The 27,538-nt window shown below is 45.4% G+C and overlaps 1 protein-coding gene across 1 annotated transcript in view; it reads left to right on the forward strand.

Annotated features, from left to right (window-relative positions):
• Positions 1-27,538, forward strand: part of B3GLCT (beta 3-glucosyltransferase) — an 82,668-nt gene that overhangs the window by 46,445 nt on the left and 8,685 nt on the right. The window contains exons 5-13 of the mRNA XM_080940539.1: positions 867-943; positions 1,711-1,822; positions 4,829-4,965; positions 9,175-9,238; positions 10,646-10,765; positions 14,252-14,321; positions 19,832-19,945; positions 20,762-20,861; positions 24,951-25,070. Of these exons, the coding sequence (XP_080796665.1) occupies positions 867-943; positions 1,711-1,822; positions 4,829-4,965; positions 9,175-9,238; positions 10,646-10,765; positions 14,252-14,321; positions 19,832-19,945; positions 20,762-20,861; positions 24,951-25,070 (914 nt within the window). The remainder of the gene's footprint in view (positions 1-866; positions 944-1,710; positions 1,823-4,828; positions 4,966-9,174; positions 9,239-10,645; positions 10,766-14,251; positions 14,322-19,831; positions 19,946-20,761; positions 20,862-24,950; positions 25,071-27,538) is intronic.

Consider the following 27,538-nt stretch of genomic DNA (forward strand, 5'->3'; position numbering starts at 1 on the left):
GTGTAGCTGCCCACATAGCATCTCAGATGTTTAGGAATTCATTCTTAAATTCTTTGTTAGCAGTCACCATAGATTCGTCTTCCAGGAGACACAATAATGTTTGTTGGAGGAAAAAGGCTCAAGCGTAGGAGATATGAAATTCTGACTTTTGGCCCTCCCAACAACGTGAAATATAGCAAATAGTGAAAATTCAAGCTAACATGCACAGCCTCGAGATCATTGTGCATTGTCTGTATTTGTGTGTATTTCTGTACCCATGGTGCTTTATTCTAGGCTCTTTTGGTTGTCTGTGTTTATCAATTGGTAGGCCTTTCAGAAAGCCATTCCGTTTGCCTAAGTAAGGATGATATTTCTAGGATCTAGACCTAAGGAGATTTCCGTGGTGCAGAACACCTTTATAGATATTTCTGGGTACTTTGCACAAAAACTTGGCTCGTGAGATATATGGAATATTGTTCAGACAGCAGGGTTTCCCAGAACACGTTTTGCTTACACCTGTGTGACAGTTTTTTCTTGTGCCCCTGAGTTTATTACTGATAAGCAACCCCAGTATCTTCCCTCCCTGATTACATTCACAAATCTCCAATTAGCTCTTCACACAGGCCATGAGTATTTGTGGGGTTGGGGGTGGGGCTTGGGCTGGAGGTGGGATTTGGGGTGTAGGGAGTTGGTTGTGTTCTGCTGAGAGACTTCAGTGCCGTGGTCTTGGGGCGACCTGGGGACCACAGTGGTGCTACAAACAGTGCCAAAGGTAGCTTGCTGACTTTCAGACAACAGTGCCAAGGACAGCATGTGGACAACAGTGCCTTTTGCATTTTTTAGAAGGTTTTTTATTCTTACTTTTCCTCTTTGGTCATGTTTTTCAGGATCTCCCCAGAGTCCTCCTTCTCCATCAGTTGGCGAAGCAGGAAGGTGCTTGGACCATCCTTCCCTTGTTACCACAGTAGGTCCCTTTAACTCAGCTTGTCAGTTCTTGGCATTTGGGCCCCCACACTCTTGTACTTCTTAGGAAGGTTTTTTTTTTTTTTTCAAATTATTAAGAGGTTGTGTGTTTCTTGAGATGGTAAGTGGATTCAGTTTGAATTTTTTATTTTGTGATTACTGTATGAACTAGATTTTTTTCATGACTAGTTCTTTATTATTATTAGTTTTGCTTACATTCTTTTAAAAATGATTTATTTTAGTTTATGGGTAAGACTGCCTGCTTGTGTGTATGTGCACTACCTGCATGCAGTACCCGCAGAGGCCAGAAGAGGGCGTTTGATTCCCGTGGAACTGGAGTTACAGACGGTTGTGAGTGGTTGTGTGGTTGTGTGGGTGCTGGGAACTGAACCCAGGTCCTCTGCAGGAGCAGCCAGTACTCTAATCACTGAGCCTTCTCTCCATCCCCAAAGTTTGTTATTTTTAGGTGTGTTTTTTTCTTAAATGACAACATGCTTCAAACATCCATTTGAAATTGTTCTTCTAAACTGTTGTTATGGGCAGAATGAATTATGAGAACTCTCACCATCTGGAGACTGGTGGTCCCTGGCTTCCTTCTCATTTGAAGCTGAGACACATGTTGGCAATATGTGGTGTGCAGTATGGACACCTTGCCTTCTGTTTATCATCCACCAGCTCCTAGATACCGGCTTACATGTTACTGCAAGCCCTGCATCATATAGAACATGTACCATGAATCCATGTGCCATAACCATTTCTTCCTGTCAGCTTTTCTGTAACGTACAGCAAGAATTCAGCGTGGATTTTCTTCTGTGAAGAAGAGACGAGGATACAAATCCCCAGACTCCTAGAGACGCTCAGACGATATGACCCATCTAAGGTGTGTATGACTTCAAAACCATGCTTTGATTTGGGGGACAATAATTCCGGGAAGACATAATTTTCATTAAGAGATATTTGAAGTAGTAGCTTGATTTTGGAAAGTGGTGTGGTTAGATTCTCTGAGAATTTTACAGAGAACGTCAAACAAGCCATTCTCGGTGGAAAAAAAAAGTGCATTTGTTTGTGTGGACAACATAAGGAAGTGAAAACCATAGCAACAGCAGCAGCAGCAACAGCACCTTTGTAGAATCACTGACCAATTTTCTACAGGAATAAAATTAAATTGACTGGTTTTCCTCATCAGAAAAGGGCACATGTAGAACACACAGATGTGTTTTTATATATTTATATATATATATATATATATATGTAACTAGTGTTTGTGGAGCACAGGTCATGGTACCGGGGCAGAAATAAAGCTGGGTATCACTCATCGATAGACTGCTTTGCAAACAGCATGGTCTGCCCGTGTAATAAAGCCACAGCTTTGGATGAGTCTTAAGTGTGGGAAGCGTACATTGTAGCTTCGTTCCGTTAGTTTCTGAGAGGCCACAGATGTCGCCCATTAGGCAGGAGAAGGGGCACAAACCTGTCCTCCCAGTTCTCCCGGAGGATGCCAGCCCCAGCCATGGAGTTCGTTGCTGCATTTTGTGTAAACCATTGGTGAGGCTTTTACATTTCCTTCTGACTTGTGGAAGATCCCAACATCTTCTTTTTCTTTTAAATTTCGGGGTTGCGACCTCTTTCCCGGCGTCCACTTCACCTGGACACTGTTGCCTCGTGACCCGTGGTTCTAATCCTGTAGGGGAAGGGGTGACTCACGGTGACCTTTTTAATGAAACCGGGATGATAAATGGAGAAGTTCAAAGCGAGTTCATGAGAGGCAAGTTCAGATCGGAGGCGAAGGGAGACGTTTGCCTTTCCTTCCTGAACTCTGCTGCGCGAAGAAAATAAAATCTGAGATGTTTTATTTCTTTTGAAAGTAGCATGACGGAATATGGATTACATAATGTTGAGCCAGTTCAGACCGGTGGGGCTTTCCCCCCTCTACTGTTTGAAATCTTAGGAGAAAAAGAAGGCCAAAACCACCACAAGTAAGCCACACTCAAATAACACGTGTTGCCAACTGACCGGGCCCTTTTGATTCTGATACTGACCCCACTGTCTCCCAGGCATCAGTGCCGATGCCAACATAGGTCCTCATTCGATGTTTTAAATGTGTAAGTTTAATAGTTTGGGAAGTAATTGATCTCGGCTCAAATGCCTTCTCAGCTGGTTTCTGTAAATCTATATCTCGTTTGAGTTTTTCCATCCCATGGTGTGCCTTTAACATCTGTATCACTGATAAGGTATGTTAACGTTGATTTATTTTTAATAGCAATGAGGGCCGGTGCTGGTTACGGGTCCCTGTAGAATATCATCGGTTGTTTTTCCAGTTTTATCTTTTTTATTGTTGTTCTTTCCACAGAGCTACCAAGAAAGCCATTAGTTATGAAGGAAGATGTTTGGCTCTTTCCACAGAGTCTCCATTGAGTCCTTCCTTAAAATAGTTTATGACCTCAATAAAAATATGAATAGGCAGTCCTCTGTGCTTTATAATAGCTGGACACTGTAATTAGATAAAATATGACGGTCCGTTTCGTGTAAGACAGCGCTGGCACGGACGGCTCAGGTGGTGGGAGCTCCGTGACAAGGGATGGGGCGGTTGGACGAGTGGGGCCTCCAGGTCTGGGATCAGCTTCTGGTCCCTCCTTTTGTTGTTGTTTCCTGACACCTTCTAGCAGCTGTGTGTCCTTAGTGACTGGATGGGGATGTTTCTCATCGCACTTTGAACACAGATAGTATCCCTTCAGTACGAGAAGCCCAGTCTGGTCCATTTGCTTTTTTTTTTTTTTTTTTTTCTATCAGGTTTCCTGAACCTACTCTGTGCCAGACACGTGGGACTTCCTTATCACTGATGATTTTAGTTCCCTCACACTGGGGACTTTGGGAACTTTGAAGACTTCGAATTAACTGCCTTTACTGTTCTTCCTCAGATTGGTTGCCCACCCCCGACACTTGAGGTTCTTAATATTATTTCACTGCTGTTTCCTTAAGAGGTTTCTCTTTCCAGGGAAGGCTAGCCCACCCCCTTTTGTTTTTATTCCCCCTCAATTGCAACAAGCTGCATCCCCCATCAGTGTAGGCTCTTGATAAATACTGAGCGAAGGAATGAATCAACGGGTGGATGAATGTAACTCTGGAAGGAAGTTTTCGAAGGTTTGTTTTAAACCTCTGTGGTTGGAGCTGGAGAGATGGCTCGGGGGTTAAGAGCTCTGGCTGTTCTCACAAAGGACCCATGTTTGAACCCTAGCATCTGCCTGGTGGCTTATAGTCCTCTGTAACTCCAATTCCAGGAGGTCTGATGTCCTCTTTTGACCACTGCATGCATGTGGTGCACAGACAGACAAGCGGGAAAAACCTCATTCACATAAAATATACATACATAAGTCTTTTATAAAAAAATGCTATGGCTTCCTTCATCTTAATATTCTTATGTGGAATATTCTAGAAGAATACTACATAGGCTGGAGTCAGGGGTAAAGGCACCTGTAGTCAAGCATGACTAAGTTTGAATGCTAGGACCCACCTTGCACACACATGCTACACACACATACACACAATCTAAATAATCGCACAATTTAAAATTAAGAAAAATTCTAATATTTATGGCACATATCTGTACCCATAAGAGGGCTTTTGAAAATTGAAAACATTCTTATATTTATGGTAGAATGATAACTGGTATTTCCTTCACACCGCTGATCTGATCTTGAATCACATAGCTATAAAGATTGTGATAGATTTATTACCATACGCACGTTAATTATCTTTTCATTTGGATTCCACAGAAACATAATTCATGCCAAGTTTGTCTCCCAAGATATTGAGCCAGCTACTGTTACAGCTTTGCTTTTGGTCTTGCAGTTAAGCGGTTTTTCAAGAATTATGCTTTATTTAACAGGAATGGTTTTTGGGAAAAGCACTGTATGACGAAGACTCGACGATCATCCACCATTACGCCTTCTCCGAGAACCCGACAGTCTTCAAATATCCCGACTTCGCCGCTGGCTGGGCCCTTAGCATCCCGCTTGTCAACAAGTAAGAATTCAGTAGCCACTTTGGGGAGTGTGTTGTTTCACCGAGTTTGGCAACTGATGGTTCATGGTTCTTGGGTGAGTCTTCAGCCAGAGGTGGGAGAAGGAGTGGGAGAGGTGACAGATGCCAGACAGGACACTCTTGCCTCTGCACGGTCCCTCACAAACCCCTACAAACACATCATCCCCTCTTTCCACTGTCTAGGAGTTTCTGGTAAAATAAAGTGACTAATAAATCACGAGACTAGGGAGGGGACCAAGGGTACAGAGAACATGGAGGAATCATGACAGTCTTGTGAGAACCTGTTTCACTACCACATACCTTTGATCACCAGTTTTAAAAAAAAAAAAAGGAAAAAATAGTCTCAGTGACTTTCAGGGATTGGAGAGGATGCTAATTAAGGGAATGAGTTATGCAGATACAGCAGGCCAGCTCCTGAAGGGTCTCTGGGCAATGGTGTCTCTTGTGTGCGTAGCTGCAGCAGGGCCCTGCACAGCTGTAAGGAGCGTGAAAGTGGCCTAGTTCAGCTGAGGAGAAATAGGTCATCTTCAGGTTTTTGTTAGCTTGCCTTAATTATGCACCTTTTTTTTCCTTTGGAAGATGGAAGGCTGGGGGAACATCTATCATCAGAGGTGGGCTGCTGTAGAGGGGCACATACCGTGGGAATTCACAGCTGTCCTAAACACCTTCGTGACGGCTCGGTTTTTGTGTGGTTGTTCCCTACACTGTAACTATGCACTGTCTCAGTATCGATGACACAGCTGCCCTGTTTAGACAGGAGCATAGCTCAGGGCCAGAGTGTTAAAGATTTATTGGTTTATGTGAGTACACTGTCTCTGTCTTCAGACACACCAGAAGAGGGCATTAGATCCCACTACCGATGGTTGTCAGCCACCATGTGGTTGCTGGGATTTGAACTCAGGACCCCTGGAAGAGCTTAACCACTGAGCCATCTCTCCAGCCCCCCAATTTTAATTTAAATTGGAGTTTGTGGGGGCACTATCCATTATGGAAAAGGACAGACATCACTGAGAACAGAGATTATTTGGCACCATGTTTCTCTGTCCCTCAGGGGGTTTCAGGGAAATTCTGGGAGCTTTTTGAACTTCACACAAGATGAGCTCTTAGTCCTGATCCCACTGGTCGCCACTAGAGCTTTTAAATTAAAATCAGTTTTGACATGACACACTACATTGTGCACACGAGTGGGCATCACATAGTGTTTCAGCGCATGTGAAAGCTGTGTACTGATTTAGGCATGCTATCTGGAGGCTGGGAAGTTAAGAGCACTGGCTGCTCTTGCAGAGGATCCAGGTCTGATTCCCAGCATCCACGTGGAGGCTCACAAACCATCTATAACTCTAGTTCCTGGGGATCCAAGGACACCTTCTGGCCTCTGAGGGTCCTCACAGCAGGCACACGGTGCGCTCACACCCATGCCCACGTACACCAGCACACAGAAAGTACAAATAAATGTATAAATCAGGAAATGCATGTTTGTCTTCTTGAACATTGTTATCATTTATGGTAAGAGCATTCAAACTCCTTTCTTCTTTGAGATCATTATTGTACATAGTTATTCTATTTGTAAAGCTTATTTTTATTATGGTTTTTAAAATTTAAAATAAAACACCCAACTGCAGTTTCTTCTCCCTCTTGTCCTCCCAACCCCCCATCCCCATTTTTCTTCAGAAAAGGGAAGGCCTCCCTGGATACCAACCACCCATGGCACATCAAGTTGCAGTAAGACTAGGGACCTCCTCTCCTATTAAGACTACACAGAATAGTCCAGCAGGGGGAAAGGGCTCTAAAGGTAGGCAACAGAGTCAGAGACAGCTTCTGCTCCCTTTGTCTAGAGTTCCACAAGAGAGGCTGGAGAGATGGCTCAGTGGTTAAGAGCACTGGCTGCTCTTCCAAAGGTCCTGAGTTCAATTCCCAGCAACCACATGGTGGCTCACAACCATCTGTAGTGGGATCTGATGCCCTCATCTGGTGTGTCTGAAGACAGCTACAGTGTATTCACATACATAAAGTAAATGAAATCTTTAAAAACATTTAAATGACCAGCACACACATCAGATTTACACAGTTTTAAGGCAAAACTAATGTGACTAAGTCTCCTTAAGTATCTGATGTCCTCAAAGCCTCTTGTCTCTTTTAAAAAAAAACATGCAAGCTTTTTGCTGTTTTGACTCTAAAATTATATGTGCTAAGTTTTACAGTATTTTCTGTAAGTTTGATAAACTGGCGGGATGTTTCCTAGTGGTATCCCCACTCAGGAACCGCACTCGGCCTGGCTCTTGTCCCCCGCACCACCTTGTCAGATGTTTTGCCTCGTTCTAACTTGGAATTTTTTTTTTTTTTTTACTTTACTGTGTCATTTGTTCTGGTGTGTCTAAAGAGAGGGGCAATGTATCCACATACATAAAATAAATGATTAATAAAAACAAAAAACAGAGTCACACACCAGGCCTCACTGTAACATGTGTGGGGGCCCCGGTAGGTGCCATGCGTGCTACCTGGTTGGTGGCTCAGCCTATGTAAAGCCCCTGTGGGCTCAGGTTAGTTGATTCTGGATTTGTTGTTGTTTCCAATGGTGTCCTTTACCCCTCTCTGGCTCTTACTTCCCCTCTTCCCCCTCTCCCCTGGGATTCCCAAAGCTCTCCCCAATGTTTGGCTGTGGGTCTCTGCCTCTGTTTCTGTCGGTTGCTGGGTGAAGCCTCTCTGGTGATGACTGGGCCAGACCCCAATCATTAGGAATTGTTTTATTGACCTCTTTTTCTTCTGCTTGTGTTTTCTTCTATTCTGGGTGATGTAGGATCTGGCTCCTGGCTCTCTGGGCAATGTCAGGGGCCCTCTCATGACATGGGTCTCTCTTATGTTTTCAAAATGGTTTTGCATGTATGTGCTGGGTGTGGATGAGTGTGTGCATGTGGGTGCAGCTTCCATGACGTCTCCCATTCCCTCAGCCAAGCTTAAGCACAGTTGCTGCTGAGGTAGGAGAGGCCTGAGGGCTTCCTTGTGTCTTAGTCTGGCCTGCTGTAACAAAATGCCCCAAGCCAGGGCATTTATAAGCAAGGAAGGTCTGCGCCTGAGAGATTGGAGGCTGGGAAACCAGGATCACGGAATTTGCAGTTTCAGTAGCTGTCACCGGCTGTCCCTTAGCTCAGTGCTAATACTTCTCTGTGGCCTTGGAAGAATGCACGGCTCCCCTGGGCTTCTCTTGTCAAGTTACAAACCCCAGTATGATGTCTTCTGACCTCCCCTCATCCTAAGAGGGGTTGTGTATAGTCAACGTAGAAGTGTAAGGGCCACAGACCTTCATCAGACCCTGCGGTGAGCTATGGTTGACGGACTCAGGGTTGCCAGCATGTCCCTGTAATGCTGCAAGGAGAGAAACTCAGTACCAGGCGACCTTGGCATCCAGTGACATCTGCTCTTTACCACACTGAGAGCTTTATAGCCATGGTCTTTCCCCTCTCTTCCTCCTTCCCTCCCCCTTCCCTCCTTCCCTCCCTCCCTGCCTTTTTTTTTTTGCTTACAAAAACAACCAAGTTTTTTTTGTTGTTGTTGTTTTTTGTTTTTTATTTAAATGAGAGATGCCTCAGTGGTTAGGAGCACTGACTGCTCTTCCAGAGGTCCTGAGTTCAAATCCCAGCAACCACATGGTGGCTCACAATCATCTGTAATGGAATCTGATGCCTTCTTCTGGTGTGTCTGAAGACAGCTACAGTGTTCTCATATACATAAAATAATTAAATAATTAAAAATTGTAGACCCTGCCATAGTAACAAATTCAAAAACAATAAACCCCACCTAGCAAATATCTGAGGCAAGATTTGTTAAACAATTATCAGTGAAGCACTGTGTGTGCGTGCGCGCGCGCGCGTCTATGTGTGCACGCAGGCGCACATGTTCTAGGGAACGTTTGAGGCTTAAGACTCTAGATGCTGGTGAAATGCAGAGTTTCCCAGGCCAGGTAGGAGTGTGTGGCTTTATTCTGGGTGAGGAAGGAACCGTGGGAGAAGCTTTTTTTTTTTTTTTTTTTTAAAGTAAACTAAAAACTAGAATTTTCCTTCCAAGCTGCATGCTTTTATCTTAAAATGTATATTTTGTTCAGCTATTAGAAATGTTCATGAATCTGCTATTCTTGTTCAACAGTTCGTTTGTTCTAAAAGCAAGCAAGCAAACAAAGGGATGTCTGTTTTCTAGGCTTACCAAGAGATTAAAGAGCGAGCCGCTGAAGTCTGACTTCACAATTGATTTAAAGCACGAGGTAGGTCATGACTGATTAGGTTTTAGTGATCCAGGAGTCACTTAAGTTGAGCTCAGTGGTTGCTAGGACAGTCACGGCTATTGCTACCGGCTCTGTACCAAAGAAGAAATTGTCATGTATTTTGATGCAGAAGTTGGGTCTTATATTTTATATCCCATAATAGTGCCTTTTCACATCCCACGCCCATGTTCTCCCCACTGAGATAATTTCACCACAGTAGGTGGAGAAGGATCGGGATAGGAGAAAGTTGAATCCCATGATAAATGTATTGTCTATATACTCACTGGAGCAAATTCCTAGTGGCCAGTCCCCACCATGGCTCCCAGGTAGGATGAGTCTTTTTCTGCCTGCATCCTCGCCAGAAGCTAAGGACTGGTTTACTTTTCTTTTTATGTGTATTGAGTGTTTTCCTGTGTGTGTGCATGTGCACCATGTATTTGCAGTACCCTCAGTGGCCAAAAGGGGGCGTCAGATCCCTTGGAATGGAGTTACAGACAGTTCTAAGTCACTGTTGGGTGATGGAAACTAACCTACAATCCTGTCAGAGCAGGAAATCATGACTGTCGAGTCACCTCTCTAGCTCAGATGGTCGCTTGTATTAATTATTCTCTTTTACTTGAGAGTGTCTACTTGGCTCCTGGGTTTTCACTGTGACCATCATTGTTTCTATGAACATGTGGTCAGTTATCTGTGAGAGTTCCTCCATTGCAGATAATTTAAAACTTTTTTCTTTGAACTGCAACTTACTTTAAAAAAATACTTCTTCAGGCTGGCAGATGGCTCAGCTGGTAAAGTGCTCATTGTATTAGTGTGAGGATCTGAGTTCAGATACCTGCACTGACAGGAAAAGCCTGGTACTGCAGGCTATCCCAGTGCTGGGAGGCAGAGACAGGCAGACTCCGGAGCTTGTCTCCAGCAAGGCCACACCTCCTAGTCCTTCTCAAGCAGTTCTACCAACTAGGGCCCAAGCATGCAGACATAGTGGCCTGTGGGGACTGGTCTCATTCAAACACTACAGGTGTTTTCAGGTCACTGCTGGTGACTCTGGGAAATGGAGCTGGGGTCTCATTCCTTGTGGTAGTTTCTGTGTACTTCCTCAAACACTTTAGTGTCGTCTTTGGATTTTTTTTTCTTGGCTATCTCTGGGATTTTTCTTTTTGTTTGCATGTACGAATATTGATTCATGGTCACTGTTTATAACTTACAAACATCAGATCAATCTATGTGGTGTTACCATTTAAAAGAAACCCGAGGAAAGTTTCTGTTGACAATATATCAACACAGTTCAACCTAATGCTCTTTCTAGGAGATGTGTCCTGCTGCCCCCTGGGACATTTTGAACTGTTTTATATCTGTGGCTTTCACTTAGCTCTGTCTTCTCTGCTGTTCTCTCTTGTCTTGAGCTAGATTGCCCTCTACATCTGGGACAAAGGTGGAGGACCTGCCCTCACTCCCGTGCCTGAGTTCTGTACAGAAGAGTCAGACTCCCTGTGTGCCACCACGTTCCATTCTTTCCTACCACTCTGTGTAAGTGAGAAAAGCAGCTCCCTCATGGACCACAGCAGGATGTGCATATTGTGAGCATAACGTTTACTTGCTGTGGGCATAACATGATCCTGGTAACTTATGTATTTAAAGCACATAAGCATAAGCCAGCTTTTGCTCCAAGCCAGGCTGCAGTCTTTATTAAGTACTGTTGCTGTTCCTGTCTTCCGTATTGAGATGAGGGGTGCACAGTCAGTGTTCCTGGACCCACTCGGAAGCCAGTGCCAGGGAGAGAAGAGCTGAATGGAAATGGTGGGGTCATGTGAGGGCTCGTGCAGCACACCGGAGACAGGGGTACAGTGGGCAGGGAAAGGAAGGGGTGCAGTGGGCAGGGAAAGGAAGGGGTGCAGTGGGCAGGCAAAGGAAGGGGGTGCAGTGGGCAGGGAAAGGAAGGGGTGCAGTGGGCAGTAGGCAGAAAGAGTATGTACACTAAGTAGGGCCTTTGTCCTGTAAGAGATGCCCATCTGTCCTTATAACTTTATTCTTATCTTTCCCTCTCTGCTCATTTCTTTCTGCCCCTCCCTCCCCTTCTTTCCTCTTCTCCATCTCCTTCTCTCTTACTCCCTCCCTTCCTCTCCCTCTTCTTTTCCTCCCCTTTCCTCTCTTCTTTCTCCCTCCTCTGTCTCCCTCCCCCCTTTTCATTTTTTTCTCCATCTCTCCTTCCCTTGCTCCCTCCCCACTTTTCTCCTTTCTCCCTCCCTCCCTCTTCCTTGCTCCCTCCCCTCCTCCCTCCTCCCTCCCTCCTCCCTCCCTCCTCCCTCCCTCCTCCCTCCCTCTCCCCATCCCTTGTTCCCTCCCCCAGCTCCAGCATCACATTAACGGTGCTCTCCTGTGGCTGCTCCCCACCACATCCCAGCTGTTTATATGCTTTGTATTTAAAGAATAAGGAAGTAAACTAAACTGCACATTCTGAAGTTACTTGAGGGTCACCAGATGTTCTGGAAATCCAAAGAAAGAGCCAGTTAACACTCGTAACTGCTTAGCTGGGCCTTCCCAGATTAGGAAGCCAGGGAAGGGAAGCTCTACCGAGGTCCCTAAAGGATCAGCCTGTGGTGATAGGAATTTGGTTCCACTCCTTAGAAAGGTGGCACAGCATTTTCTGTGATACACAAGGCCCGCCCACGTGCCTGCCCTCACCACGTTCTCAGAAGTGGGTCTTGCAGGTGGCACAATTCAGATTCTCATGGGATAGAAATTGCTTCTTCGTGGCAGATCTATGGTCGACTCCCACTTTACTCTGAAGGCTCTGAAACCTACTAGACCAGTGCCCTTTGAGGTTTTTATTTTTCTTCTCTCATTAAGGAAATATATTCTACAACCTCATATAGCCTGTGTTGTTCTCAGGTCACTTATGGAAAGGTTGTGTGTACCATGTTAAAAGGTATACACACACACACTGTAGACATATATACATACTACACATACACACACACTGCACACACATACACACACTACACACACATACACACTGCACACACATACACAACACACACATTGCACACACATACATTACACACATATACTGTATACACATACTGCATGCACATACACACTTCATAGACATAGTGTGCACACACTGCACACACATACAGTGCATACACACATATAGTGCATATACACTGCACATGCATATACATACTTACATAGACACACTGTACACACATGCACACACACTGCACAACTCACATACACTGCACACACATACAGAGCACATATACACTGCACATACACACGTCCACACACATACACCTTATCATGTGACAATAGAGGGAACTTGTGCTATTTGCAGTTCCCAATGAGCAACCAATCTTTTTAGACCTAAAACCTATTTGCTTTGCAATGCTTTTGGTATCTTGAGTAACAAGACAGAGCTGAGGTACATCAGTATGAACCAACCCCAACCTCTAAGTGGTGGTGTCACCATGAATCTTATGTCATATAAGAAGACGTAAAGAAGGGGTGTTCTAGTTTGCTTATTGTGCTGTGACAAACTCACCAAAGGAAAGTTGGTTTATTTGGAAAGGGTTTATTTGGCTTTCCCATCCCCATTACAATACCACTGAAGGGAGTCAGGGCAGGTACCAGAGGCAGGCACCAGAGGCAGGCACCAGAGGCAGGTACCAGAAGCAGGCACCAGAGGCAGGCACCAGAGGCAGGCACCAGAGGCAGGCACCAGAGGAAGCAAAGGCTGTGAAGGAACATTGCTTACTGGCTGCTCTCCATGACTTTCTCAGGCATCTTTATTAATACAAACCAGGGCCACTTGCCCAGAAGTAATGCCACCCACAGTGGGCTGAGTCCTCCTACATCAGTTTTTAACTGAGAGAGTGTCCCACAGGCCAGTCTGATGGAAGCAAACCCTCAATTGAGAGGCCACCTTCCCAAGTGGCTCTAGTTTGTTGTGTGCACAAGGTGTATCCACTAAGGGGGGGCTGAAGGTGTCTGCTGTGTCACCATTTCTCTGCTACTTCTTCAATCTGTGTGAGCTTCCTCCCAGCAAGGGTTTGAAGCAGTCCTCTTTTGGCAGACTGTCCTAGACTCAAATAGATAGTAAAGAGTCATGTATGACTTTCAGCACCACGCGTGGCCAGACCCAGAGAAGGAGACATGTCCGTTTGCATGAAGTCGTTTTCTGTTCTCCTGTTGTCAAAATCTCCACTAGCTGAGAACATGAATAGACAGTGACTAACCCTTGTGCGGAGGAAGTTAGCAGCCTCTGTTAACTGAGCAGGGGTGCGGGTGCAAGTCTGAGCCGGGGTGCAGGTGCAGGGCTAAGCCGGGGTACAGGGCTAAGCTGGGATACATGGCTGAACCAGGGTGCGGGTGCATGGCTGAGCCAGGATGTGGGTGCAGGGCCGAGCAGGGGTACAGGGCTGAGCCGGGGTGCGGGTCTGAGCTGAGGTGTGGGTGCAGGGCTGAGCCGGGGTACAGGACTGAACCAGGGTAGAGGGCTGAACTGGGGTGCAGGTGCATGGCTGAGCCGAGATGTGGGTGCAGGTCTGAGCCGGGGTGTGGGTGCAGGGTTGAGTTGGGTGCAAGGCCGAGCTGGGTACAGGGCTGAGCCGGGGTGCGGGTCCAGGGCTGAGCCGGGGTGCAGGTGCAGGGCCAAGCTGGGATGCAGGTCCTGGGCTAAGCTAGGATTCAGGTCTGGATCTGAGCTGGGATGCAGGTTTAGGCTTGGGAGGGAGATAAGTTCAGGGCTGGACTCTCATAGGTCCAGGGCCAAGTTGGAAGACAGATTCTGGGTCACCTGGCTCCAGAGCCTACACTATCAGATTTCCCACGTCTCCTTTCTTCCCTAAAACTACCGTGGAAGTGGATACACATGCGCATGGGTGCTCAACTATCTATGGATTTGATTAATTTAACTATTTAAGATCTACTGTGGGCATGAAGCCTAGGTAATGCTGACCTACAAGTGTATGTAACTTTTTTTTCTCTTTCTCTCCCTTGCCCCCATTTTTTTAGGGAATACCAGTAAAGAAGGAGGAGATTTTTGTTGCAGTAAAGACTTGCAGGAAATTTCACGCTGACAGAAGTATGTTTGGGGTTTTTCCCCTTTTCTTGAACTTTGGAGATCTCAAATGTCTTTGAAACAGTACAAGCCAGGTGCAAATTCAAGATGGGAGATTACGCTAGCGGATGCTGAAGGGAAAGAGGCTATTTAATCAGGGTCCCTCGCTGGTCACTCCAATCCCTGAGATCACTTAGGAGAGGCAATTTTGTCTTGAAGCGGGAGTGGTCATAGCTCTTCTTAATACTGTTGAGATCAGCGCCTTAGATTGAAAATGGTAGAATCAGCTGTGGCAGCCTCGGAGATGGCGTGTGGGTGAATGGTTACCAGAGGGGCTTCCAAAGAAAGTGCCAGCAAAGACCATCCCTTTTTCTATTTATTTCCTGTGTGCAACTTGGTGCTTTTAAATGAAGAGTCACAGGCTTGCTCATCGAGTGTTTGTACTGTTAAGAAAAAGTGACCTTAGAGGCAGCGGTCTGACCTAAAGAAATGCCGGGGTGCAGACTTCTGCTGTCCCACTGTACAAGTTCTCTAGTTAAAGGGACGGTGTTAAAAGAGAAGGCCCTTCCTCATATAAGTGGACACAGTTCCTCTCTTCATGTCTCATCTGAAAGACTGCTTTGCTGATGCGCAGAACTGGACATTCTTTCGTATGATCTCATGTTAGCACTTGTGTTTTTCCTCATGAAGACTGATTGCCCAGGGTAAGGCCTAAATGTAGGAAGCTTCCTGACTAAATGGCCCTGGGATTAGGGTATTGGGAGATTCGTTTGTGTTTTATGCAGTAACACAGTCCGAACAGGTAATGTTTTAAGGGCGAAGATATTTTAAAACAAAAGACTATTCTAATTTGAATTTATAGGGTTACCTATGATATCATCAGAAATTAAAACCCAGTAACAGTGAGTTAATCATATGCTGCTAGATTTGCCCGAATTGCTCATGGCAAATGGCAAATCCTATTAAATCTGACTGGATAAATCTACAGTTAAGAGTCAAGGAAGGAGTTTAAATATGACTTTATTTATCATAAATTTAATCTAAATTTAATATTGGGGAGGGATTTTGGGGATGATTTTGAAAAATATCTTTGAGGGCCTGGAGAGATTAAGAATGCTGGCTGCTGTTGCAGAGGACCAGTGCTCAGTCTTCAGCACCCACATAGTGGCTCACGACTGTCTGTAACTCCAGTTCCATGGGTTCTGGTGCCCTTTTCTGGACTCCACAGGTACTGCACACATCATGCACAGGCATATAATAAAAATAAATCTTTACATTTTTGAAAAAAAAAGCAGTAAGGAAACCACACTAGACTTTTTTTTTTATCTTTTTCTTTTCAGAAAAATATTTACATTGATTTAGTTGACCTTGAAACTGTGCTCAGAATAGTGATTATTTTCACAATACTGATGTTAATGTAAGTAGCACAAGATGACGCTGTAAGTTTTGCTTGAAAGCGTATTTTTTAGATGATAATGAAATGAAAAATTAAAGGTCACTCTAGTTACATTTCTAACAAGCTACAGAAGTGAGTGTTTGTTCATTTTGACTTAGGCATGTTGAATAATCTGGTTTTCTTAATTCTTTAAGTTTAAGATCAATTTTTAGAAAAGATATCTATGAAATACTTTTATACTTGGATTCAGAGTTTAGTTTTTTTTTTTAATTATAAAATCTTAAACATGCATCTCAGATTTGAGATGACTGAAATTCGAGACCTAAGAGGGGTTTGAAGCTTTTAAATGTGACTTTCTACAGTGGGCTCTTTAAACTTCTGTGTACTCACTTGTGAACATAGCTGCCTTTTAGATTGGCCCCTCCCTTTGCTGGGTAGCTGAAAAGTCTGCCTGCCTGCTGGGCTCTGCGCTGTCTCCTTTGAAACTCTAGTCCAGCCCGGGAGAGATGACTCAGAGGCTAAAAACGTGCTGCTCTCCCAGAGGACCCGTGTTTGGTTCCCAGCTCCCATGCCAGTGAGCTCACGATCACCTGTAACTCCAGCTCCAGGGGATCTGACCCCTCTGGCTCTTATGTACACCTAAAAAAGTCTAAACCCCAGTTGGCCCAAGAAAACTGACCAGTTATCCTATTTGTGGTCAACAGTGCCATGTGCCTGACATTGTGTATGTGTGTGTGTGTGTGTGTGTGTGTGTGTAAAACAACCAATCTAATTGTAACCAGATAATTCCTCATGCTATGGCAATATTGTGATCCCCTTGACTTTGTAGAGAGGGCTGAGGAGACTGATACCCAGCTGACCCACATCCCATGGCCTCTTGTTACCCAAGAAATGTGGGGAGCCCTGCTACAGTCACCTGATGTTATCAGGAGAAACAGGGTCACCTCTTAGGATTCTTTGTCTCAGTAATAAAAAAAAATTAAGAACAGACTTAAGTAGAAACCCCAAGACAATTTAATTAGAGTTTAAAAGAAAAACTGCAAAGGAGGGAAACTGTTAAGTCTTGACAGCTGCCCAGATGTGGGGCGTGGCAACGAGGCCATGGGTTTGAGTTGAGCAGCCATGGAGACACAGGAAAAACTGGAGAAATCCAGAGTCCCCGAGAAAGCATACTTGGGGGCACCAGCCAGCATCTAGAAAAAGGAGAATGGTAAATAAGGAAAGGTTATACTTTTCTGAGGGTGGACAGACACAGCAAAAGCTGTAGGGAGGCACTGGGGACGGGAATTGTGAGACGGTTTGAACCTGTCTTCCTGAGGGGTGGGTCCTTGGCTGGCCAGACGGAAGGAGACAATGGCATGTCTCCACCTAGAGGTAGAATCCACGGTTAACATTTATTTTAGTGCACAGACATTCATTTGTGGACCATGCACATGCCTGGAGGTCAGAGAGGGCAGCAAGTTCCCTGGAACGGGAGTTAGGATGAGTGTAAGCCGCTGTGTGGGTGTTGGGAGCTGAATACAGTCAAGAGCAACAAGCGCTGTAGACCCTGAGCCTTCTCCTCAGCCCCAGATACACCTCCAGTGTTTCTCCATGGAGCCAGGAGGCAGGACTGCGGCTCTCTGCTCTCACCTGACTGTACTTGGATATATCTGAGAGCTCAGTTGATAAATTGTGTACGGTATTCACGTTGATGCTCAAGGTCAATTGGAAGTTGGACAGGAGCTGCACAGTTAGGTCTTTCCTCGTCAGAAGCATCGAGGAAGGATAGCAAGGAGCTGAAGCCTTCGTGTGTCCCATAGCACACACTGGGTGGGGCCTCGGCAGATGGAATTACCGTCCAAGCAGAATACATGGATAGAGGCTGGCGTTCCTTTCTTCCTGTTCTCTGGGGGTAGAAAGTCCTTGAAGGAGCAAAGACCTAATGGCAGTGAAGGGGAGGGAAAATAAAACAGGCAAGAAGGTGTATTTTTTTGAAAAACTGAGAGTGGGTCATGCTGCCTCCTGGTTCATGACCTCCCGCCACCTCTGTGGAAGAAGAGGGACAGAATACAGAATGACAGCGTTAATCCATTATGCCACTTCAATGGATGGATAACAAGACCCAGTTTGAATAGCTTAACTTCTTTTACGCGTGTCCCTAACCACGAAGGAGCAGTGTGCTGCCACTGAATTTGCCTGGATTCCGACAGAAACAGATTAGAAAATTCTCAGAACATAGCAAAAAGAAGTTACGTTTTCTTTCTGGCCCCAGGAGGTAATACATGTTGACACCTTTTGAAACGTGGGGGTAGGGAAAAGGCGTCTGATTTTTAATGTGCATTTCAGCGACTTCCTCTCAGGTCCCAGGGTCTTCACCGCGCCATGTGAGCCGCCAGAAACCCTTAAGTGTTTCCTTTGCATTGCTCCGTGTGTCTCACACTCCTAGAGTGGGTAGTTTTTGTCCATCACTTTAGATATGAGGTGATGCTCTTCTGTGGGCTCCCTCTAATTAAAAAGATTAAGTGGGACCTCCTCAGCCATTAGTTTTATTCACAGCTTCCTCTGGCTCTTAAAAACAAACAACACTGTTGCTTCTGGATTTTTTTTTTTTTTTTAAGACAAAATCTATTAGCTTTCTTTACTGCCATGATCATGTCGGGGAGGCAATGGGAGGCTTCATTAGACTGTGTCGCAGCTGCCATCTCTGATGAAAGAGGCTGCAGGTACGGTGACAACCCACCCTGCTTCCACTAGTCAGATGAGGTGATTCAGAATTAATTGGCCGAGGGAGCCAAGTGTTACCCGACCCCACCTGGCCGTCGAAAGGCTGAAGGTGTCCCGGATGCTGTTCTTGGTCAGTCGGGAAGGCTGCTTTGCAAGCTCAGGGCCACTTTGCACACAAATGAGGACTAGGCACACGTGTGTGTCTCTAATCCTCTCTCAGGGCATCGCAGACACTAGCCGACTGCCCTTTTTGGTCTCGGACCCGAGCCTGGAGAAAAAGATCCGTTTGCCAGCTGATAATAGCAAATTCCTCAGAATCCAAACAGCCCTTCACTCTTGACGTCATAGCATGTTCACATCCGGCGGACTGAACATTCATAAGTTGTCCAGCTGTCCCTTGTAACAGGACACCGTTGTGCTGGTAAATTCTCAAGGGTAAAATTGGGTTATTCTGCTGTTCCTTACAGAGAGGGATCTCGCTGACTCTAGAAAGCCCTAAGATTTATGCTACCCGTGCAGCTGAAATCTCTTCTTTTTGAATGATAATTTTTGAGGAATAAACTTTTATTTTACTCCGCTCCAATTTAAAATGCCTTCAGTGGGACACTCCCCTGAGAAAAGGATTCACTATGGTTTTCCTCCTTGGTGGAAAGTTTGGATGTGCGCTGGTCCCTGTTCGCTCATATGTTTGACCGCGTGGCCTGGCTGGGTGGCATGAACTCCAGGCTCATCGAGAGGCCTTGCCCCACCCCCCAGAGTGATGGGTACCTGCACCCCAAGCTCTCCTTGCCTCTGCTGACGTGTACAAACTCACACACGTACATTACACACATGTACATTGCACACACTCATATACACATATACACACAAAATACATTTTAATTTATTTAATTTTATGTGTCTGAGTGTTTTGCCTGCATGTAGTATGTTATACGTAGCACAAATATACCCAGCGTCCAGAGATGCCCAAAGATGGCACCGGATCCCCTGTAAGTAGAGCTGCAGATAGTTCTGAGTCACCAGGGGGGAGCTGGGACCTGAACCTGGGGCCTCTCTACAAGGCCATCCAGGGCCCTTAATCACTGATCTGTCTCTCCAGCTTCCAGATAATATCTTAAGAGTTTATTTGTGGGAGAGTTAAATGAACTAAACTTTTGGAAGAAGAGAAATGATTCCCAATTTGTCAAAACAAAGCAGTGTTATCTGACAAGTGTCTTATGACGCAGAGGTGAAGCTGGATGTGCACACCAGGGGCCCTGGCCAGTAGCACTTCCACGGGAGAGCGGGCACTGGGGTCCCTCGGGTGCGAGCACCGAGGCTTGGGGCACTTCGAATGTTGCTTTTCTGGTGGGGGGTGGGTCACGCGGCTGATTTGAATTTTTGTTTCTTTCTTTCATCATGGCTATGACCGTCCCCTCCGTTGTATGTTTAGTACCCATCGTAAAGAAGACATGGGCGGCACAGGCCAGCCTTATCGAATACTACAGCGACTATGCAGAAACTACCATCCCTACTGTGGATTTGGGAATTCCCAATACGGACAGGGGTGAGTCCTTAATTCTCCCCCATACTGTAAATGCAACGAGTCAGGAAAGATGGAGATCTAAGCAGTAGACTTTCTTGTTTTAGGTTTTTCTTCCTTTCCTCTTCCACTGGGCGTCTTTATCTGTAGATACAGTCTGGCTTTCACATGGGACTTTGAGCCACAGACAGCTGCTCTGCAGTTTAGGAGGGATGCGCTGCGCCTAGCACTGGGCGGGCAGCAGGTACAATAAAGTTGAGCAGCGGGGTTTTCCCAGCTCTGCAGTTCCCCATGGCTGGCACAGGAGGCACCAAGTTACTGTGTGTCCTTCCGAATCTGTGGTCCAGTTCCTTCCTTGACACCTGCTGAGGGCCTGGTGCATTCTGCAGCGTTCAGATGCACACTGAGCAGTTTTATAGGTGATAATATTCTGATTAGAAAGTTGCTGGGAGTCTGTCAGGTTGTGTATGAGTGAGAAGCAGTTTCAGTTTGCTTGGCTTTTGAGAAAGAGTTTGAGTAGCCCAGGCTGGCCTCAAAGCCGCTATGTTGGCCTTGTTTTCATGATCTTCCTACATCTGCCTAAGTGCTGGGCCTGAAGACATTGTCCTACTTAGAGTTTCTGTTGCTGTGACAAAACACCATGGCCAAAAGCAACTCAGGGAGGGAAGGTCTTACTTCCGCTTATGTGGGAATTACGGAAGGTTCATTTCTAGAACGATTTCCCTTTTATTACTTTGCATGCCAGGCTCTTCTGATACTTCCAGACTGAAAAAAGTCAAATGAATCCTACATATTTTAGAACAAATAAAACATTGACATGTCTCTCCTCACCTTCTGTAGGTCATTGTGGAAAAACCTTTGCCATTTTGGAAAAATTTTTGAATCACAGCCACAACAAAATTGCATGGTTAGTCGTTGTGGACGATGACACGCTAATCAGGTAAGTAGAGTCCCTCTCGTCCTGGGACTGGCTCTGCCTGCTACAAGTGTTCATAGTCAAAACCTGCGACAGCTATGTCTGCTTCTGTGATGGCAGAGTGGCAGGGACGGGTGGTCTTAAGATACCTACCATCTGCCCTGTTGACTGCCTTCTGGCTACACCAAGCCATTGCTTAGGAAGAGGGACTGGCTGGAACCTACACAGAGTCTGTGTTAAAGGGATGGGGCTGAGAGTCTCAGGAAACCAAGGCTGTTATAGGACACGGAAATAGAGGACAGACAAACAAAGCAGGGAGGTGGTGGCACACACCTTTACCCCCAGTACTCGGGAGGCAGGCAGGAGGATCTCTGAGTTCAAGGTCATCCTGGTCTACAGAGTGAGTTCCAACACAGCTAGGGCTACACAGAGAAACCCTGTCTCAAGCTACAAACAAACAAGCAAACAATAACAAACAGACAGACTTCCAAGCCACAACCCTGGCATTAAGTACTCGGCAGATGCTCCTCTATGCTGAGACAGATCCCACCAAAATGATCAGAAGGAATGGCAGTGAGCACTCCGTGGGGCTCGGCATGGTGTCTTTCTACTGGGCAGACCGAGACACCATAACAGTGAGCGACATTTTCCAGAATTGGTAGCATTGCCATTAGATACTATATGTATATGATGTATATGTATATATTATTCTGTTTTTAAGTAGTCACAGCTCTATCTCATATTTTCAGAGGGGATGCATGGAAGCTATACTACATCTGAAATAATCTTATAGACACGAAAAATCTGTTGTCAGGGATTGAAAAAGAAAAAAACCTTTTGAACAGGATTAACAGCAAATTAGACACTGCAGAAGAAAAGCCTGAGAATTCAAAGACGAGGCAGCAATTACCAGCTGAAGAAAAACATAAGGTCGAGGCAGGGGCGCTGTTACATATTACATCGGTTCATAAAAATTAGAATCCGTAGTCCACTTAAACATATTGCTGCAACGTTTTGATTTCAGGTTATTTATAATGAAGGCTACTATGTATTTTTAAAGATTCCTCTGTCTTATTTTATATATTTTGCCCGTATCTGTGTGTGAGTACCACATGGGTGCAGTGCCCATTAAGACCAGAGAGGGCATCAGATCTGAACCTGGAGCTGTTAAGTGGGTGCTGAGAACTGAACCCCGGTCTCTCTAAGAGCAGCCGGTGCTCTTAGCTGCTGAGCTGCTGCCCCAGCCACCGCTATGCCTTGTCACAGAGAAGTCTCAGTGTAGACATCTGGCTTTCATTTCTCTTGGTTAAATATGTAGGGGCAGTGTGGCTGATTTTTAAAGAAACATACCATGTCAGTGTTAAATTTCCTGAAGCTGAGGACTTTTCTGCCCTTGGGAAACACACACTGGAATGGTTAGGAAAGGGTATAATATATGCACTTGGAGGAGAATTAGTGTGTGTGTGTGTGTGTGTGTGTGTGTTGTCAGGAGCATGAAAAAAATCCATATTATGCCTTTCTGTTTCCTATATACACGAAGGGGAGCCTGCGAACGAGGCTCTAGAGTAAATGGGAATAAGTGGAAATCTGGGGCAAGGGGGCCTGGGCTTTCATCCTGTGTCTGTAACTTTTCTATAACTGTAAGATACAATACCATAATAGGCTGGGATAAAGCATCCCCTGGCCTTGAAAGGTTGGTGTTCTGCTGGTGAACTCTGTCAGCTCTGCCAAGCACTACACAGGCAGCTCAGGCGGTACTGGTCAGAGAGCACGGACGTGCTTCCTCCCCCCTCCCCCCACATGCCTGAGACTCAGGAGTGCCTGAAATGGGAACAGATTGTTCAGTGAAATGCTTTTCCTGGGCCAAATCCCCTTAGATGGAGTTGAAATCTCTCCGACTCACCCACATTCCTACTCTTTAGCAAATGCGGATGGGTGATAATTATCAGACTGCATTTTCGGTCTCTGAGCCATTCAACAGTATGTTGAAAATGAGACTCATCCGTGGTGTAAGAAGCCCAGAGGAATCTTAAATTACTTTAACCTTAAAATACGGAATGTTGTAGGTGGAATTGACAATTTCACAATATGTGGGAAGAAGAGAAAAACAATTTTCTATTTTTTTTATTTTAAAATTAAAAAAAATATTTTATGCCTATGAGTGTTTTGCCTGCATGTATGTATATGCACCACATGCATGCAGTGCCTGGAGAGACCATAAGAGGGCGCTGAATCCCTCAGAGCTGGCGTTAGAGATGGTTGTGAGGCACCACGTGGGTATTGGGAATTGATCCTGGCTCTTCTACACGAGCAGCCAGTGCTCCTGCAGAACCACCTCTAACCCCTGTTTTTTTGTTTTGTTTTTTTTTTTTTTTTGTCTTTGTTTTTCTAAGCTCAAAAAGTAGACCTGTTTTGCCTTAAAAAAGTTTGGAGGAGCTTCATCTTTTACCTCCTGAACTTTCATTTCCTTAGATCTTCAAGCATGGCCCCTCCCTCCATTAGCAAGTGCAGCCATTCTCTCTGTGCAGATGAATTCCTCAGACGGCTTCCAAATTAGGTGCTTAGAATGTTTAACCTTCATGCCAAACCCCGCAGAACGTGGAGGGACAGTGCTTTATGCTCCCTCAGAAGCTGCCAACCTCCAGACATTCTAAGCCTACGTATAGTCTTACATCTTGTAACAGGCTGTAAACGGGTGAGACTCTGGAGCACGCGTCTGCAGGGAGGGCTTGCAGCTGCTTTTGTCTTGCCCTTATACAGTAAAGCTGCCTCTGCCTCTCCCAGACCCACTCTTTTTGGGGGTAAGGCTAGGAAAGGTGGATCCTTTGTGCGTGTTTGCGAGTCTATTCCCTGTCACCTTCACTGTCCCCAAGCAGAGGACAGCGAGGGTCTGGGATGCCTGCTGTTCCCCGGTCCGTTGGCAGCTGCTCTGCTCAGAGCCTGTGACACCCACCGTGAGCTCACTGGTCTCAGAGGCCTCTTGAAGCTTCGTTCATTAGGATTTTGAACCCATAGTTATGGGTCATCTGAAAATTAGTTTTAAGGATCACTGGTCAGCGTTAAAAGGGAATGTTAAGGCTTGTTGGTGGGTGACCAGGAAATCTCAACGGCCTCTGTGTGTTATCTTGGGTTTTCTTTTCTCTCCTCCCCACCCCCTTCTCAGTTCCTAACCTCTTTCTCCATCTGTCTGTCTGTCTGCTCTGCTCCCTCCCTTGTCCCATCTCTGTCTCTATCCTATTTCCCCTCCCTCTTTCTGCCCCCCCTTTTCTGTAGCTAATCTAGAACTGACTGTGTAGACCCAGCTGGCCTTGAACTCTCAGAGATCCACCTCCCCCTGCTTGACAACTTGGTGGGATTAAAAGTGTGCCCCAACATGTCCAGCTCAAAATGGTATAATGCTTAAAGACGTGTGTGTGTGTGTGTGTGTGTGTGTGTGTGTGTGTGTGTACTTTGTTACATTGACATGTTTGTTGGCTTTAAAAAGTGAGTTTTATATTTTATTTTCCTGTGATCTTGTTGCTGTTCTTCAGGGCAGCCCTACGTGTACCTTGTGGGCATTCTCACTGACCCCTGCCAGCTGCCGCTGTTGACACTGTTCTGGACAAGTGGACCCCAAACTATTCAAGGGATACATATGTCGACCATAGTTCATGCCCAGGAAGTCTTAGGAAAGATATGTAGCGTTCCCTGAGGATTTGTGGGAACACCTTTCTAGACTAGGGCTCTTCCTACCTGCCAGCCCCACCCTGATAGAACAACCCCCCATGCCCGCACAAGCCTACTTATCCTCTGGAAGCTCTCTTTTTGGCTACCCACTGTTAAAACAACCCTAGTCTATTTGAGGAGAGGTGAGGTTTGAGCAGCACTTACTTTGGAAACAGTCTGGTTAAAGAGATTTACAGCATCTGACCACCTTCGGTCACTCACCTGCTACACTGCTGCCCCCAGGGAGACCCCTGGGCCTGGCGGGGCTCTGACTCCTCTCTTCTAATGTACTGTGTTCATGTTTGGATTTTTTTTTTTAATCCATTTATTCTTCACTTGGATTCCACCTTTAAACACTTTATCCAGAAGCCACATCAGAACTAAATAAGTCTTCTCTTTGCTCCTCAGCATCTCCAGGCTCCGACACTTGCTTAGCTGCTATGACTCCAGAGATCCGGTGTTTCTAGGTGAGCGCTATGGTTACGGTCTGGGAACAGGCGGCTACAGCTACGTCACAGGAGGAGGCGGGTGAGTGAGTGGAGGGGCGGGGCTTGTCGAGGCAGCCATCTCTTCTCTGTATCTCTAGTTATCCCCTAAGGTTAAGAGTCCAGGAACCCCTGCAGGTGCTCAAGGCCTTTAGATAAAATGTGACCTCTGCCCAAGCTCCTGCAAACCTTCAATCAGTTTCTGATCACCTCTAATACATATTATCCCAACACAAATGCTCCGGAATGTACCCTTTTGAGATGAGGATCTGACGGTGTATCCTGGGCTGACCTGGAGCTTCTCCCCCTGCCTCAAAGTGAGGCCGACATTTCCGGGGAATGCCGCCATGCACAGCTGGAAATAGTTTTTATATCTTCCGGGATAATGGAAAGAATACAAACAAATATTTTTCATCTGTCGGTGATTGAGTCCAGAACGAACTCCCTGTACTTTGGACATTAGATTTTTCTTCCTGCACAGGCAGAAATGGTCTGTGGTTCTGAGGTCTGTCTGTCTGCTCTGGCACATGGGTTCGCTTAGACGGCGGTTGCTTCTATTACAGAAAAGTAAACATTACAGTTTAGAAACATGAAGATCTCGTAAAGATCATCTTATCCTTTGAAGAAATACAAAATTCAGGTCAAAGTGTGTGGTGGTGGGAATATCCCTATAACAGTGCTTGATTCTAAACAGCCAATGAGTTTTCACTGTCTTTTTAGGCGGAATAAAATGCTTGTGGCTTTCGATTTCAGAAAAAAAAAAAGTCATTAAAATTTTAAATTATCTGGTGCTTAATAAATCATATTTGATGAAAGAAGAGTATAGAATCTTAGATTAGGCAATTAAGTAATATTTGTATAAGATTTATAGGTTTTTAAATAATAGTTAAAAATCAATCGTTTTAAATGAAGCACCTGCCTAAACTCTATGGGGAAAGATTTTAATTTGATTTTTTTTATGGGTAAATCAATCGAGTAGTTAATCTAGTCTGTTATTGCTGAAGCCTTTACTAGTGGGTGTTAAGGACGGTCTTAACTGGATATCAGCCACAGACAGTTATGGTCACAATGTACCAAGCAGTGTTATTTAAAGTGTAGGAGCTGTTGACGGGTCAGGGCCTTTCCTTCCTATGTTATGAAATCTTGGTTTGGAATGGCTTTGTCTTAGCCCATTTTGATTTTACAAAATCCTTGCGCCTGGGTAACTTTTAACACAAAGAGGTTTTTCTAGCTGACAGTCTTAGAAGTCTAAAAACATGGCCCTGATTCGTGCTCAGCCTTGGTGGCAACCTTCTGGTGACATCACAGGAGGATGATACTGAGGTAGGAATGTTGGTGTGAGGGAGAATTCTCATTGACACAGAAAACAGCGGAGGCTGAGTGACGGCTTTCTCCTTTCTGATAACCTGGTAGCCAGCAGAAAGGAAGCTTCCTGACCAGTACTGAATTGATTTCTCCATGTCCCGTGACCAGAGGGTAATGCCCTCCACCCATCCTGGTTCCTAAAGCCCCTGGTGCCCTTTGGTCCTTCCAGCTTCATCTGTCTGAGTCCATGTTAAACTTGTTGCAGTTTCTCAGAAACACATGGTTTCTTCGTTTCTCTGAACATGGCCCCTGTTAAGCATTGCTTCCCTTCCCAGCTTCCTGTGTCTGCGGGTCTCCCGTAGACTAGCGGTCGCTATCATTGACCAGGCCTGCTTGCCAGCAGCTGTGCAGTCGAGCTTGGATGCTTTTCTAATGCGCTTGCTTGCACAGTACATCCTGTAACCCGCTACCAACTAATTGCCTATTTACTTTGCCGCTTCCCACTTAAGTTATAAATTATTTGTAGACGGCACCTGTGTCTCTTTCTCATTATGGCCCCACTTTGTAGCAAAGGGACTCATTGCTTTTCAAGGTATAGAGAACAAGTAAATAACCATGTGTGAACAACTGGTGTTTAATTTCCACAGCGATGACATGAGTCACGCGATGTTTGGTTTTTAAAAGCTCCTTCACTAAGATGTAGAGGTGATCTTCATGAGCTGATACCTTCAGTAAGCCTTTGATAAAAGGTACAGACAGCGTTGTATACTTTGTCCAGGGCCACTTGGGAGTTACCAACAATATGGCTTAAGAATCAAGTTTTCTGTTTGTTTGCTTATTTGCTTGGTTTTTGTGTTTGCTTTTTTTTTTTTTTTTTTTAAAATAAGGCAGATTAGGGGCCGGAGGGGGCTCTGTGGTAGAGAGCACTGGCTGCTCTTTCCAGAGGTTCCAGAAGTTCAATTTCCACCGTTGCTGCAGAGTCTCCAATTAAAGGGACAGCCTTTAAGAATGTGTGTCTGGCCCTGCTGCCTTCCTCTGTTACACAGGCCAGCAGGTGTGGTAGCAAACAGTCTTTCCTCAGACTCGGGTCCCCTGGTGTCATGTGGATCCAGAACCCAGCTGTCAAGGGAAGCCAAGAAGGCTGTATGAGAAAAATGTTGCTGCCTGAGATGCTGGGGTGGGGAGAACACAAAAAGACCAGAGTGG

This window comes from Micromys minutus (assembly GCF_963924665.1).
Source record: "Micromys minutus genome assembly, chromosome: 29".
In the NCBI taxonomy this organism is placed as follows: domain Eukaryota; kingdom Metazoa; phylum Chordata; class Mammalia; order Rodentia; family Muridae; genus Micromys; species Micromys minutus.